Here is a 15,672-nt window from a genome sequence, read left to right as displayed (position 1 = left end):
AAGGTGCTGATCAGTACTGGGTCTTATTTATTCACACTGTCACAATGCCTTCACTAAGCCTCAGATCTCGCGCGAGGCTGAGCTGGTCAGCATCTAGTCCATATGTGCAGGCAGAGTCTGTAGGATTCATGTTTTTACAAAATTCCAAAGTAGTTGTAGTCAATCTAGTTAACTATCTGGGGAAATGCCTTCTAAACACAGATCAAGAACAGCACAGGCCTTTGCTGGTCTAAAAGATCAAGCACAACATACAGAAAAGAGACAAAGATTCCTGAGGTGTTTTATTTTTGCTGATTTTTCTTACATAATGAATATCACTTTAAGAGTATTATATCCTTAAGAGTATTAACTGTCTGGTTCTGGACATCCTCTGTGAATTGAGTGCGACTTGCCTGACTACCATCATTGGCAAGAGGCAAATAGAAAATGAGAGATGCCACAGCCATTTCTAGATACTGGGAAACGTGTGTGTGGAGGAAGGTGGTACTTATTTAGGCCATATGGTGTGTAAGACAGGGATACACACAGAGGTGGGAACTGTGCTCAGTCTCTACCAAAACCCTGAATACTTACTGCCTTGCAACTGATAATAATAGCATGCTGAGGTTAAGTGAAAGCTGTACAGTTTTCCAGCTTTCTAGTCTGCCAGTAGCGGACATGGCCTCATTCACTTTCTTGGATGTATTCCTGTGTAGGTACAGGGAATTAACTTTTGCCATAGGATACTTCTAATTTAGTTCTTTGCTGCTAGGCAAAATCCCCTCTGTGTTTTGAATTAAATGAGTGAATTCATTGCTTGTTCAGGAAAAAAAAGTGCATTGTGTTACATTTCTGTTTTATTTGTGGTCGTTTTCATACACTAAAATATCATTTAATAGTAGCAGAAATAGTGACTCTGAATGGACTCTGAGATCAGCTGTAAAGAATGATCTGAGAGGGGGAGGCTGGAGGACAATAATAAACTAACCAGTAATATAATGTACTTTGAACTTAGCAGTTGCTTCACATAAAGCTGCTGAGAAATCAGAAGAGAAAAAAAAAAGCAACTCATTTGTCCACATGAGTATCCATGGAACTACTGATAATATAAAGTGCATATAGCTGTAATGCAAGCATATTTTTCTGTACACAACAAAACCACACAGGAGAGAGAGAAACAGGAGCATTTTTTTGCTGACTTCAGCAAATATCTTTACAAATATGATTGTATTGTCTACATAGAAAAGACATTTTTGAAGATCTGAAATTGGACAAAAAAGGCAGAAGCAGACATTGAACCCTCTCAGGGGACTGATATACAAGAGAGAAGAGATTACTATTTAGCCATTGCTTGCCTTCTCTCCACTATATAGTAGGCTGACAAGGCAGAATATCAAATACACTTCCATACAAAAAAAATCCCCCAGTGTTATGGAGATATTATTGACAGATTTTGACTGGGCTTTCTGTCTTGCTTGTTTTGGAGGGAGAACAAAAGGAGAACCACAATCTAAATTGCTGTCCCTCAAGAAAATAGAAAACACTTCTCCCTTATCATTGCTCATCCTCTGCATTTCCCATTAACCTGCCATTCAGCAAATAACAAAGTTGACCCATTGCTCAGACAAGGGGTACTTCATCTTGCAAAAGGTGTGGTAGCGAGAAAAGCATCCTCTCTGCCTGCCCCAAGCTCTGCTTACTTCTCTCCTCACCATGAGGCTGAGTAATTTCATCCAACCTTGGATATAAAATGGTACTAAATAACCACATCTTCAGCTTGCTAGGTTCTTCATTATAATTATTTATCAAATGCCAGATATATAGGAAAAGTTGTGGTAAATAAATGTTATATGTAATATCTTGCCTTCTCTTTACCTGATTTCAATTACAAGTTAGGTAGACACTGAGCACCCACATGAGCTGGAAAACCAAGTTTCCAACTTAAAATAAGTTTGTAAATCTAATTATCAAGTCTTTTCCCAAAGAACTTAAAACCAAAAATACCACACCAAAAGTGTGTCTTGGATCAAGATTTTGAAGTTGTTTCATAATTTGTCACTTTGTGTGTCACCTGAGATGAGACAAATGTGTGTTTGACTTCCTTCAGCACAGAGATTTTTTATGGAAAGTGCAATGTGTTTTTGTTAATCTGGAAGTGGCTACCAGAAACTGTAAGCTGTTGGTTAAACAGAAGCAGATCAGTGGGCAATGTTTTCATCCTTGGCCTTCAAAATGCAATTATATTGTTCATAAAAATCATGAACAGGTCTCGTATAAGGCTGTACAAATTTACTGGAAAAACAAGACTTTGACTCAGTGGCACTTCTATACTCTGCTATTTCAATAATAAAAATTGCTAGGTTTGCATAATACCTATGCTGTTATTCAACAAACCATCGTATTATCTGCACATTTTTAGGAAGATGTAATGGTTAGCCTTAAATATTTCATTCTGCAAAAGAGACTATGTGCCAGACAAGTTTTTAAAAAATAGTTTCAGATACTATAAATCTCAGTATTGTATTGACAGGCAACATCAATGCACTGCAACAAATTAATGTCAAATAGTAAATTAGCTCTGTGAATAGGTGTGTTCCAGGAAAAAGAAAAGTGAAAAAGCAGGGAAAAATGGCTAGATATTTTAAACAATTTATTTGTGACTATAGCCTAAGGCTTTTTCCTGATTCTTTTCAAGTGCAATAAAAATTATATGAAATATTTAAAATGCAAACAGGCAAGTTTACTTACTGTTTCTTGGATGCCAGCGCACTGCATTTAAATATGCATTACAGTAATGGAAGAGAAATTCATGCTTGGATTGGATAATTTTTCCTTGAAGCAAGGGCATCAGATCATGTCCATCAATAATTCTGTGTAAGAAAGCATTTCAGAGTCAGAAGAATAACTCAAACCTCCCCTTACTGAGAAGATATTATAACTGTGCATTTTCACTTCTTAAAAAAGTAAATCTTCCTCTGAGGATCTGAAGGGCCACCTCCAGTTGGTCAATTTGGAGAAAAACCTTCAGACACTCTTCCCCTTTGATTTCCACATTATTTAAGGGAACATTAATTTTACATATTGCCATTAGGAAGGGTTGCTTCCTCATCCCTTTTTTCTCTGTTTTTGCTGTGAAAGTGACCAGGCATATACACCTGCTCAAGATGTTTGGGAGTAGTCTAGTCAAAGTAACTCTAAAACAAGAGAAATCTCTACTGTGCTGTGTTAGTATCCCCGAAGTAATGATAAGAACTCTATCCAGTAAATTATGGATGCCAAAATTAAAAACAGAATTAGTTATTTCAAAGCTGAAATGAACTATGTTTGAAGTACATGTTTATCAACTATATGTGTGTGTGTGTGTGTGTGTGTGTGTGTGTGAAAGTCTCTAACTGCTGATGGGCAATTATGATCATGCCCTGAAGGAACCAGTCAATTTACATCAAAATGGAGTTATAAAAAAGCAAGGCATGCCATAATAGATGCCATAAATGTCTCCATTAATTAAGCCATTGAATAGCTGGAACCAACTGACAGGAGGGAAAAATGTAATCTACAATTTTGACATGGTATGAATTTTAAATTTTACAAGGCACTTTAGAGGAAATTATTTTTTTCTGGTTTATGGATCCGCAGGTTATTATTTTTTAAGCATTTTGAGCAACATCGTGTATAAATATTGTTGAAATGTTTAAACTAATATCTATGCTAGTTTGCATTACCACGTGAAAATCTTTTCACATTACTGCAACTAATGTTTGACAACATTGCAAAACAGGTACTATCTTTACTTTTTAAAGTCATAAGCTAGGTATGAATATGCAATTCTTGGCAGCAAGTGGATGCAACACCACTATTTTGAGTAGTGCTTTTCTCAAAAGATTGGCAGGAAAACATGCTGATATACCTAAAGCACTGTTGTCCAATAATTCTGATTTCTGGTTATATTTTTAGCATTGATCCTTGTCTGTGGGGTTGATTAAATTAGGAACTATTCCACTTTCAATTTGCATGTTCTCTTGCCTGAGTAATGCACTTTTGTCTCACGCCTATAACCTTAGTCACTATCGCATTGAGAGAAGGACAGTTGCCTATTGCACACATTCTCTTCTTCAGCCTCTTGATTGGGAAAAGGGTGTCTCCAGTAACATGTCTGCAGTATTTCTGCCTTCCCACATTTGCTAATTACAGGGGGATATGTGAGCTTTTTTTTTTTTTCTGATGACCTATTTTTCTTCTTTAACAAGGAGTACCTCCTCCTTTCCTCCTTCACTGCCCCTCCCATTGACTTGAGTCCTAATCCTAATTATTTCTCTTATTTCTCAGGAAGAATTCAGTGGCATGGTATGGCACGATTCAGCTGCTAAATGAAAGATGCTTCAGGCTAGTCCATGACAACCCACTCTGATCTACACTGAAGCAGTGAATATGGCATCTAGTCTACACAGAAGAATCAGAGTGGAACAACTTGTAGGTGAAGGTTACACAAGTATATTGGGATTTCTATTGAGATCAAAATAAAACATCAGTACTTAGCCTCCACTCAAGGAATATGAAAATAAGGTGCACAAGATTTGCCCATGCTAAGAACTATATGAACTGCTTAGGTCTGACAGAGTTACGACTTGTAGGGGATGTCCCAGGACAAACCTGACTCATTTTCATGTCCTGCACCTGTCCTGCCCTGCCATTTCCTTCAAGCATTCAATGAATCATCATCAGCACAGTGTCTTGCCTCCCACTGTTTTTTCAGGGATTCTGGATGCTTTGTGCTCAAAAACTGCTTGTGTGTAGTAGATGTGTTCAAAGCTTATGCACAGCGGCAGGTTTCTCCAGATACTGGACTTGGATTGCAACAGAGTTTAGGTGAGACACAGACAACTTGCTGCTGAGACTGGGAAACTCCTGAACAAGCCAAAACAAGTGCCATGCAAATGTCAATAAAGCACCTTATGAATTTTAAAGACTAGTGAGTATTCTTATTAGACTGTAAAACTCTGTAAGGAATTAATTTCACTTACTTGGTAGAGAGAATAAATCCTAGCAGAAAAGCCTAGCTCAAACACATAAAGTTTAAAATAATTTACACTTTGTGGTCCTGTTTCCACAATATTCACTCATGCAGAAGAGTCTTTTTTGATGTGTTAATTTTAATTTCAATAAATAATTTTAGGCCATGTTTTGGCAGTATGTTCCTTTTGATGGTATACTCTCATCCTCTTGTTGCCTGCTGCTTGTCCCCTCCCCTGCATACTTGCCACACTGATTCTTGTGATGACACAACTGCTTGTGTTGCCATGTTCTGAGCTAGACCACAGAACTGATCATTACACAAAATGTCAAAAAAAGAAAAAAAAGGAACAGTTAGTGGGGAGGAGGAATAGCTTTTGTCAATATTAAAGGGTAATGAGAAGGCAAGGATTAGCAATCCTTGATAGACAATATGAACTAGTAATAGTGCTTGACATTGTATTCAACAGCAGCTAATATCTATCTCTTTATGAAATAGTAAGTTTCAAGCATTTTTGCATTTATGTAATAGGAAAGAAACTAAGAATGCAGAAGAGATATATATGTCTTAACTGCCATTTATCTTGCCAATTGCAGACTCATATCTGGTGCCCAGGTTTATGATCTGTCTTTTAGTTGCACTATTCCCTTTGACTATTTTGGTATTAGACCAAGCGATGGAAAAGAATTTGGAGTAAGGATTGATGAAGAGATGTAGGGGGAAAGGACTATTTTTGTTTAACATGAACAAAATAAACCCACTAAATTAACCGATAAGAACTAGCTCTAAAAGGCTGTCCTGCAGGTTCAGCTGTATTTGCATGCAATGTTTCTATAAAATGTATCAGAATGCCAATATGAAAAGAGACAACATACCACCGTAAGCAAAAATAATGATATTTAAATTCTAGTTTTTCTTTCCATGTTCACTTCTATCTTTGTAGACATTACCAGAATGTAGAAAACGATCATAAAACTTTCTATAGAACACAGACAATTACAGACCATACCTGTCGCAGGGTAACTGTGCTCCTGCAAGTTTGATGACAGTAGGAAATATATCCATGTTACTTGTTGGCTCATCAATATAGGTACCAGCCTGTATCACTCCAGGCCAAAGAAGAAGCCCTGGCACACGAATACCTCCTTCCCAGTTCATTGATTTTCCACCTGAAAAATGAAAGTGTTGTTTGATAAAAATTAACACTTTCTTCTTAGAAATAAATCCCCCTCCAAGATTCCATTTACAAATAGCGAGCATGCTACCTAGCTAGAATCATTATTATTATCATTTTTTTAATTAGTTAGGTTTACTCAGCTAGACTTTACATGTACAATCGGTATCATTTTCATAGCAAGTCTACTAATAGACATTAAACAGAGCTAACAGTATATTTAGTTTGTCAACAAAATTAAATAACTGTTGTAGGAGATAAGAAGGCATCTTGCAGGAATCTTCATAAGCAAATTTGGTCTAGATAATGTGTGACATAGATATGTGCATATTAAACCGGGAATCAAAAATAACTTGAGGTATATCCAGAGGTCTGAGGTATGAACACAGAAAAGATATATGATATATGATATTTTATTAAAAATAATGCTTAAGGACTTAAGAATGGAAAGAAGAAAGAGACTATTTTAACTATGTTACTGAACTCTAATTAAACGCATTAGGAAGAAATCTGCTACAATGACGCTGGATCTTAGGAAGATCTTTTCTATTTCTAAACCAACACAGTTGTATCAAATGCATTATCAGCTCATTGCATTCAACATTAAATTGCAACCAATTCCTTTGCTTGTACAATATCCATCACTGGCCTGTCCTCCAGATGTCTTTGGAGAAGGACGTTTATTATATTGACAACATCTCTACCATTACTTAACATGTGATTGACACATCTCTGTATGAAAAACTGTCACAAATACTATAATTAATGTCTTCACAGTAATGTGACTATGTACAGCACTCCAGGTTGTTTTAAAACATAATATATCACTTGGGAAAAAAATCTGGGTGAAAGGAGGGTTTGGGGATGTGGTTAAGCATAGCTTTGGGCAAGGCACTTATAACTACATTGAGACTGTTTCATATAATAATAGAAACGTTTGAAAGAAGAGAAATTTGTGCGTTGAACTCCTGCCATGAACTGAATCCAACAGCAATTCCTGGTTCAAACAAAAACATTATAAGCCTGTTTTTCCTGTATCATCCCCTTTCACGTAAAAAAAACAAACAAACAAACAAAAAACCCCCCACCAAAATATTACAACAAAATACTTTAATAGTTCTATCTTCTTTGCTTCTTAGATCTTCAAAGCACCACACAGATTTTAATCTCTTCAGTGCCAAGCCCTGGCCTTTCCATGTATACTCTCTTACTTACCAATTCTTCCATGATCTTTTCTATTTCAGAGTTGGGGGATTCAGAATCCACCTTTTTTTTTCTCCTATGTCCTACAGGTTTTTTACTGGTCAGTAAGAGTTCATAAGGTTAAGGGGCAACTTCAATAGAGACAAACATCTTTTGCATAGATCTTTACCCATTACATACACACAGTCTTGTGGCTGAAAAATCTTTAGCTCATGATTCTTTGCCTACCTTTTTCATGAGTTTTATAAGAATTCATAATACGGAACAGTCAGGGGTGCATAATTACATTGTCTGACATTAGAAAACTAAGGCTTTGTAATATAGAACATTATGCCAAGCAACAATACTTGCTTAAGGTGCTCTTGGAAAGCAGTGTCGAGTTCAGTTTTCAAGAAGACTATCAGTCTTTTAGAGCAGTCTTAACAACTGACTCCTGTCATAGCATCAAATGCAATTCCATTCTCTCCATGAAGCATTTGGATACTATCATGCCTATTCTCAAAGTAAGTAATGGGCTGCATGGATTATTTTTGGTCTCATTCTTGTAAAAAATGTGATTTTCCATATAAATATCTGAACAAAATGTAGATTTAATTTTATAAAGCTGTTATTCAGTGAGGTTTGAAATCCACATCACCTAGTAGACAGAAATGTTCACCCAACAGTACGCTAATTGGTTGTTAACACTGTTAGTTAAAGATCGGGGCAGATGTCAAGAGATTCTGTGCATCTTCTGTAGAAAAGATGACTCTACCTATCCATGTACAACAGTCATTAGCATTTAAAAAGTTAAGTAGGGATTATGCATTACCCAGCAGGAAAGTGTTGAGGTTAATACCCAAACTGAGTTATGGATCACAGAAAATCCTGCTAAGGGGGAATATTTAAGTCTGAATAAAACTCTGAGAAAAGTATAAGGATATAAAAATACAGACATCCTTAAACTAAGATACTTTTGTTGTGAAAAATTAAGCCAGGGAGAGGATTAGTTAATGAGCTGGATCCCAGTTCTGTGTAAATTTCCCACAGCTTGTTGGCTGGATAATACAGATGGATAGAAAACTCAAAGAGCTGATCTAAACTACAGGCAGCTTTAAGTGTGGGCTTCCTTTTATTCCTGTACATTTGTCTCTACCTAGTAATAGTTTTGTCCAGATTGGATTGTTTAATAAATTCTCTCTTTACTGTTGCATTGCTCTCTGTCCTGTGTAATCTGAAGACAGTAAAATCAAAGTAAGTGGTGAATCCCATTCCCTCACGTGTGCCAATTCTTAAAACCTAGACATTGGATCACTTTCACAGCTCCTAGGTTCACAATACATTTTTCCTGAATCATGACAGTATACCAGTAGAAAACTTCCACGTTACCCAGGAATAGAGGCAGCAGTCAACAAAATCTGCCTCCCTACAGGTACGAAAAGCAAAACGGACTCCACAGCAGGGTTATTGCCTCGCTTATGTCTACGAAGAAGTGACTGCTATTTTCCTTTGAAAGACTAATTGGAGCATAATTGTTTGATATCTCTCAAAGTTAGAAATATCAGGGAACCAGGGCAGGAATTACAGGTCAGTGTGGAAGACTGTCTTCTATTATCTGTGCCTACATGATTTTCATCTCTCTTAGAACTGTGTCTAATGACATCACTAGAGATGCTTAATCCCATGATATGATTACGAATCCCTTGATATACAGTCTTTAAAAATCTAGCTGTTAAACATTGTTCAAGATCTCTGCTTTCTTTTTTCTTTAAAAAATAAACCATGGTTTCAGAGAAGTGCTTGAAACATAAAACAAAAATGCAAATGGGTAAAAAACTAGAAGACAAATACAAATTCTGCAAAAGGTTATTATTTAAAAATAAAATCCCATGATATTTTAAGATCTGACTCATTAGTTTTGTATTTTTCTTGGACCTGACAGCACTGAAACAGAGAAAAGGCAGCAACTTGGGAGTCTGTGTGCCTGCAGTCCCTAGGCAGCATAGCTACATATTACTTTTGTTCGTTTAAAATTCTTCTAAGAATGTTTTTAAAACAGAATAAAACACCCCAGGCTGTATTTTCATTCTTAGCCATCTATGCTTTCTGAGTAGATGCACCTTTCAGTCTTATATTTAACAATAGCCTGTGTTCACCTTTCCTGAAAAAACTGCAGGAGCAGGCAAAGTACAGACATAACTCTCTGCAGTCATCCACAACATGATCTCAAAGTTCCATTTTCACCTCACTTCAAATCTCAGTTAAAAGAATATCTTTTTTTTTTCCTCCCTCTGGTTTAAATTGACTGCTATTACCTAACTCTGGGGATAGAGCTTGTACAAAAGGAGAATGAACTAAAGGAGAACTCTGTGGTATATCCCTATTAATATTTTGAATGATGAATGATGAAGACTATTTAAAAGAACTTTCTTAGCTCACTTGGATTATAAGCATACTACCCTTTCCTTCCTATAAAAGCAAGGACTCCACCATCTATTTATTCTCTTGGATGAAACACTAATAAATAGAAATTAATTACTCTGCCCAGCTGGACTTTAAGCTACAAATATTAAGAATCAAAACTGGTTACTATTGCATGCCCTATGAAACTGTCAAACAACTATTTATTTTTATTGGTAAGTCCACTTACTAGCCTCTTTACTTTATTGATTTTCAATCCATTTCATGTACTTTTTAAAATTTTCAACCTGAACTGTTCTCATATAGGTGAATCTAATAAACATAGCTCATGCAGACATCTCATACAATCTCTCAGGATGTTTTCTGCTTTATTCAAAATTACAAGATGGGTTGATTATTCCGAAAATCCGGAACATTTCAGAGAATATAAAAACACAGTGCATTGGAAACAAAGGAAAATTCCTGCTTCTCTCAAAAAGTGAAACTCCCACTTAATATCACTTAATATGCATTAGCATAGGCAAAAATAATGGTCAATTTGATTTTGCTGTTATTTACAGATAGGTAAAGACTTACTAATGACTTTGAAAAACACTGATGAATAAACTTATCTCTGCAGTACATTAAATTGTATAAAAATAATATATTTCAATAAAATACAAGGTAATTGGTTCTTCCAGTCCTTGTTTAGCTCTCACAGATCTATAACAGATCTGATTTAGAAAATCGGGGCCCAAGTCCTTAATAAACATTGATTTACTATTTTTCATGGATTAACAAATAAATTAATTATGAATATATTATTTCTAAGGCACAAAGCACTTAAGAAAATGAGTGTTGTTTAAATGGTTTGCCATTATCAGTGTTTCACCTCATATCCATTAGCATTAGAACTCATGACCCAATTTAGTAGCATAACAGGAGCCAAATGCCTCAGGTAGGATCCGTATCCATTGTGCTAAATGCTTCATAAATACAAAGACAGACAGTGTTCCTAAATTGGCAGTTCAAGGCACAATTAATATATATGTAGCTATGTATCTAAAAGAAACTGGCAGTAAGAATAACAAGAGATACAAGGACACTCAATGGAAAATCCCATAAGTAACAGAGTGAGATAATGTCAACAAGTGATAATGAGGCAGGACTTCCACTATCTGCAAATAAAGTTGTGAAATGGCATAATGAGGCACAGTCAAGAGAAAAGTTGTCAATGCATTCAGCGTTTGCTGCTATGAAGTATACAAAAGGAGAAACTTATTTTATAACATACTGAAGCTAATTCAAGAAACAAGTCACTAAGGAACTAAATAAAAATGACCACAAATTAATTGGATTCAATATCTCAGGGGTACCAAAGAAGAATAACAACAGTTGAGATTCATCAAAATGTATTTAGACATCCTTTAGACTAGTCATCTTAAGCTTCCTGTTTATTCAATGGAGAGAAATAGGTACATCTGATATTCTATTCATTTATCCTAGAGTAGATATCTAAAGCAGTTCAGAAAAACTAACCTTATTTCTACTCCTTAAGGAGAGCTAAGGTGATTAGCACAAATGGAGATATTTAAATTGTAGATGTCATACTAATGAGAAAGCTAGAGAAAAAGAGCTAAAAAGAAGTTAGTGCAGGTATTATGGATATCAAATAAGAAAACAATGTCTCAACGATCCATATCTCTTAACAGAAAAAGGACACAGTCTCTTTTAGGAAGAGCCTTCAATTAAACACAACCCTTTTCCTATTTCAATTTGGAAATGTTTATTTTGAGAGGATAAACAGGAGCATAATTTATATGTTATAAGTTATAATAAATTATATGTTATTAATAAATAGGTTGCAAGTTATATGTCACATACGTCAATATATGAATCACTGAGAGATCTGATATGGACTATAAAGAGCTAAATAGGAAAATGCATAGAAACAGAGAAGATTAAAAAAAATAGATTTCATGAACTGGAAACTTCCAAATGAACTAATAGCCCAGGACTTTTTTTTCTTTTTTGGATAATGAAGTTGATGTAGCCTTGGGCAGTGATTGTCAGAAGCAGTTTTCCGAGAGAAACTAGTCACTTAAAACCGCTAAGTAACCAGGAAAAATTATATTGTCATGTATGCACCAAAGAGTCCTTAAGGAACTCAAGAAAGAGGTACTTGAATTGTTGGGAAGAAATTCTAACTGAAAATAGCTACTACATTTTTGGTTTTGATGCTGTATCTAGATTTAAACCTTTGAAAGGTCTTTGACAAGGACCTTCAGGAAAAGTTTCTGGAACATTAATCATAGGGTAGGATACAAAAGGTTGTCATGAATCAAAATCTGACTAACAGGCAGGAAACAAAGAGATAAAATAAACAGCCTGTGTATGTCACTTGGCAAAAAAGTTAATAGCAAGTTACCTTGATGCTACTCTGTACTAAGTCCTTTGTTATTGTTATTCACTTCAATTTTGGAAGAGGACAGAGCTGTGAAATTGAAATCTGTGGATAAGACACAGTTACACAGGTTGAACACACTATGAAGAAAAGATAATGGACTTCATACCAAGCTGGATGAATGGGCAACAAGATGTAAGTTCAAATTCTGTATAAATGTCTGCAAGGTAATGCACATTAGAGGTAAAAATAACTGAACTAGACTCTATGCTATCAAACTATAAAATTAACTGTGCATTTAAGAAAAAAAAGCTAGGTGAAGACTTATGCTTAATGCACATCTGTAATTAATAACAAAGATTACAGGCAGTATATAGAATGAAATAGATAATATTAAAATGCAATTGTATAAATGGATAGTGATACTTCATGGCAAACACTAAATGGCAGTACCTGTCAAGCCATTTTAAAAGGATACATTGCACAATTAGAAATAGTTCAGGAAAAAAATAACAAGAACAAGAAATTAGGGGTGAAGAAAGATCGAACAGACAATTCTTTTCTGAATTAGGCATTAGGGGGAATGGAGGCATGATAAAAGCATAAAAAACAAAGGTTAGCTGGGGAAGGTATAATAAGTTATTCTACTATTCCTACCTCAGTGAGGAAAGAGCACTGCACTTCAAGGAGATGGTCAATGAAATTCACAAGAGCCCCACTTTAAAATATTAAATGAAAGAAACGTCTCATCTATATTATGGAATTAATTGCCAAATAATTCAGGCTGTGCTAAGAACTTGGAAAGACTTAGTGGGCTCTGATATTTAAGAAGAAAAGTTCTAACAGCTAAGGCTAAAACTCTTTATAGACTCTAAACTGTCAGGATTCATGTCTTAAACCAGATCATATTATTTAGGATTAGGAGGAGATCTTCCTAGGGATCTTCTTTATTCACTGAGGCTTCTGATCCTGACAACTGTCAGAAAAAGAACATTGGAAAAAAAGGCCATCAAGGCAATCCTTACACTTCTATATTACTATATAACATCTTCTAAAAAAGGATACTGAAGAGATAAGTCAGACTCAGTACTGACAGCAACTAATTAAACACTATGTAAACTCCAGTTTTTAATTTCAAGTGATATCCAAATTTATTGTGACTGTTCCACAGTCAGAATCAAGAGTAGTAAAAACCATGAAGAGAAATGTCCCTTTTTTTGCATTCAGTTTTGCAGTGCTAGCCTAACTCTCCAAACTCCTCTTAAGTATTATTATTGGTGCTGATCTGGCTGGATATCAAGACAAATTAGTGAGTTCAAATTATGGAGATCTGTTGAGAGCTTTTGATTTAGGACAGAGCCAATTATTGCTGAGTATCCTGCTCCAGCTCTGACAAGAGGGTTAACTGGCTTGACTCATATTTGCATTCATACAGAGCTCATACACACAAAGGTAAGTAATTGAGATTGTCTAGCAGAGGCAAGGAGAAAAGGATATACATGCCTCCCCATTTTGCAAACTACTCATCAGATGAAGCAAATTCACAGTGCATGCATACATGAGCACAAGCAGCATAAAAAGTGTCTCACTGCTTTTTTAGGCAAATTATTATATTGTGCCTGAGACTTCAGAACTTCACAGGCCTGGTTTTCATTAGATCAGTCAGAGATGTATACCGATTTAATACATCTCATTGTATTTGACTGTTAATATATATAAATCCTTATGTATTAAAATGAAAATTGCTAATTATGTTATTAATTGATCACTTCCACTTCTGCTGTTTTGAAATGATGCATAGCATACCTATTAAACTGAGGACTAATTTGGAGATGGAGAGAGTGGAAGATAAAATGGAATTTACTGTATTATTTTTAAATAGCAAAAGTATATTCAACTGATTGTATAGATCTTTAATTTTTTTATTTCATTAAGAATGTCTCTCAATACAATAATTATTATTAATACAATAATTATTTTGTTTCTTATATATTGATTCTTTTCTTTCCCGAAGTATATTACAGTATTTGCCAGCATAGCTTAAGTGACAACTGTAAACCATGCCATAATTCATTTTAAAAAGTTTTTTTTTTCTCCATAGCTAACTCTATCAATCAGATTTTCATTAATTCAGCTAAGATCTATTTCGAATTGTTCTCATTCTTTAAGTACAAATACCAAATTTTGCAAGGGTTGATAGAAAAGACTCCATTCAATCAAAGCTCCTCAGGAAAGCACATTCCCCAAAGTGTGTGTTTTCTTTTCTCCTCCTCATCATTTATCCTGTGTCTCATGCCTGACATTCTGCAAAGTAAATACTTTTTAGAGCTTCTAAAAGAAGCCTAGCTAAAATACCTCAGGCGGAGCCTACAGCTACAAAAATGTAACCATATGGTTTCTTAATTACATAAAGCACTACGCAAGGCCTAAGTACTAATGTTCAGGACACATTTCACTCAGGTGTTAGGCTTTGTAGCCCAAGGGGATCCATCTGATAGTTTGTAACCTCACAGCTTGGGCATTGCCTGCTATATATGTCTCTACCTTTCTTCCCTTTTGAGGTTTTGCAGATGATACAAAACTGGGAGGAGTGGCTGATACCCCAGAAGGCTGTGCTGCCATTCAGAGAGACCTGGACAGGCTGGAGAGGTGGGCGGAGAGGAACCTCATGAAGTTCAACAAAGGCAAGTGCAGGGTCCTGCACCTAGGGAGGAATAACCCCATGCACCAGTACAGGCTGGGGGGGGTGACCTGCTGGAAAGCAGCTCTGAAGAAGAGGACCTAGGGTCTTGGTGGACACCAAGTTAAGCATGAGCCAGCAATGTGCCCTTGTGGCAAAGAAGACCACCAATATCCTAGGATGCATTAGGAAAAGCAATGCCAGCAGGATGAGGGAGATGATCCTTCCCCTCTGCTTAGCCCTGGTGAGGTCATATCTGGAACACTGTGTCCACTGTTGGGCTGTATTCAGGCTGGAGAAGAGAGGGCTCGGGGGAGATCTTATAAATGACTATAAACACCTGTTTGGTGGGAATAAAAAGACAGAGCCAAACTCTCCTCAGTGGTATACAGTGAATGGACAAGAAGCAATGGGCACAACTTGAAATACAAGAAATTTGATATAAACACAAGAAAAATCTTTTTAATTTGAGAGAGGTCAAACACTGGAACAGGTTGCCCAGAGACGTTGTAGAATCTCCATCTTTGGAGATATTGAAAACCTGACTGGACACAGCCCTAAGGAGCCTGCTTTAGCTGACCCTGCTTTGAGTAGAGGGTTTGGACTAGATGATCTCCAGAACTGCCTTCTGACCTCAACTATTCTGTGATTCTGCAATAGTGGGTTTTTTTTGTTTGTTTGTTTGTTTTTTGCAATGATACCTAAAGACAATTTGCTTCTCTTTCTAAACAACTAAAAGTTGGAAGTTTGGTAAATGACTTTACAAAAATTGTTGGGTTTCTTAGGTTTTGTTCCCTGAAATATGAGGAAAAAAAATTACACAATCACTTTCTGATCACAGA

General features: G+C 35.9%; 1 protein-coding gene across 16 annotated transcripts in view; it reads right to left on the bottom strand.

Annotated features, from left to right (window-relative positions):
- STS (steroid sulfatase) overlaps positions 1–15,672 on the bottom strand; it is a 148,469-nt gene that overhangs the window by 57,827 nt on the left and 74,970 nt on the right. For all 16 annotated transcript variants that reach the window (XR_010884124.1, XR_010884107.1, XR_010884106.1 and 13 more), the window contains 2 exons: positions 6,000–6,159; positions 2,728–2,849 (listed from right to left, as the gene is read on the bottom strand). Coding sequence is in view for 4 of the 16 variants with exons in the window: in XM_067296265.1 (XP_067152366.1) it covers positions 2,728–2,849; positions 6,000–6,159 (282 nt within the window). In the remaining 12 variants the exon portion in view is untranslated. The remainder of the gene's footprint in view (positions 1–2,727; positions 2,850–5,999; positions 6,160–15,672) is intronic.

This window comes from Apteryx mantelli, chromosome 1 (genome assembly GCF_036417845.1).
Source record: "Apteryx mantelli isolate bAptMan1 chromosome 1, bAptMan1.hap1, whole genome shotgun sequence".
NCBI lineage: Eukaryota > Metazoa > Chordata > Aves > Apterygiformes > Apterygidae > Apteryx > Apteryx mantelli.
Note: the sequence above shows the minus strand (reverse complement) of the source record. Positions and strands in the feature narration are given on the sequence as shown.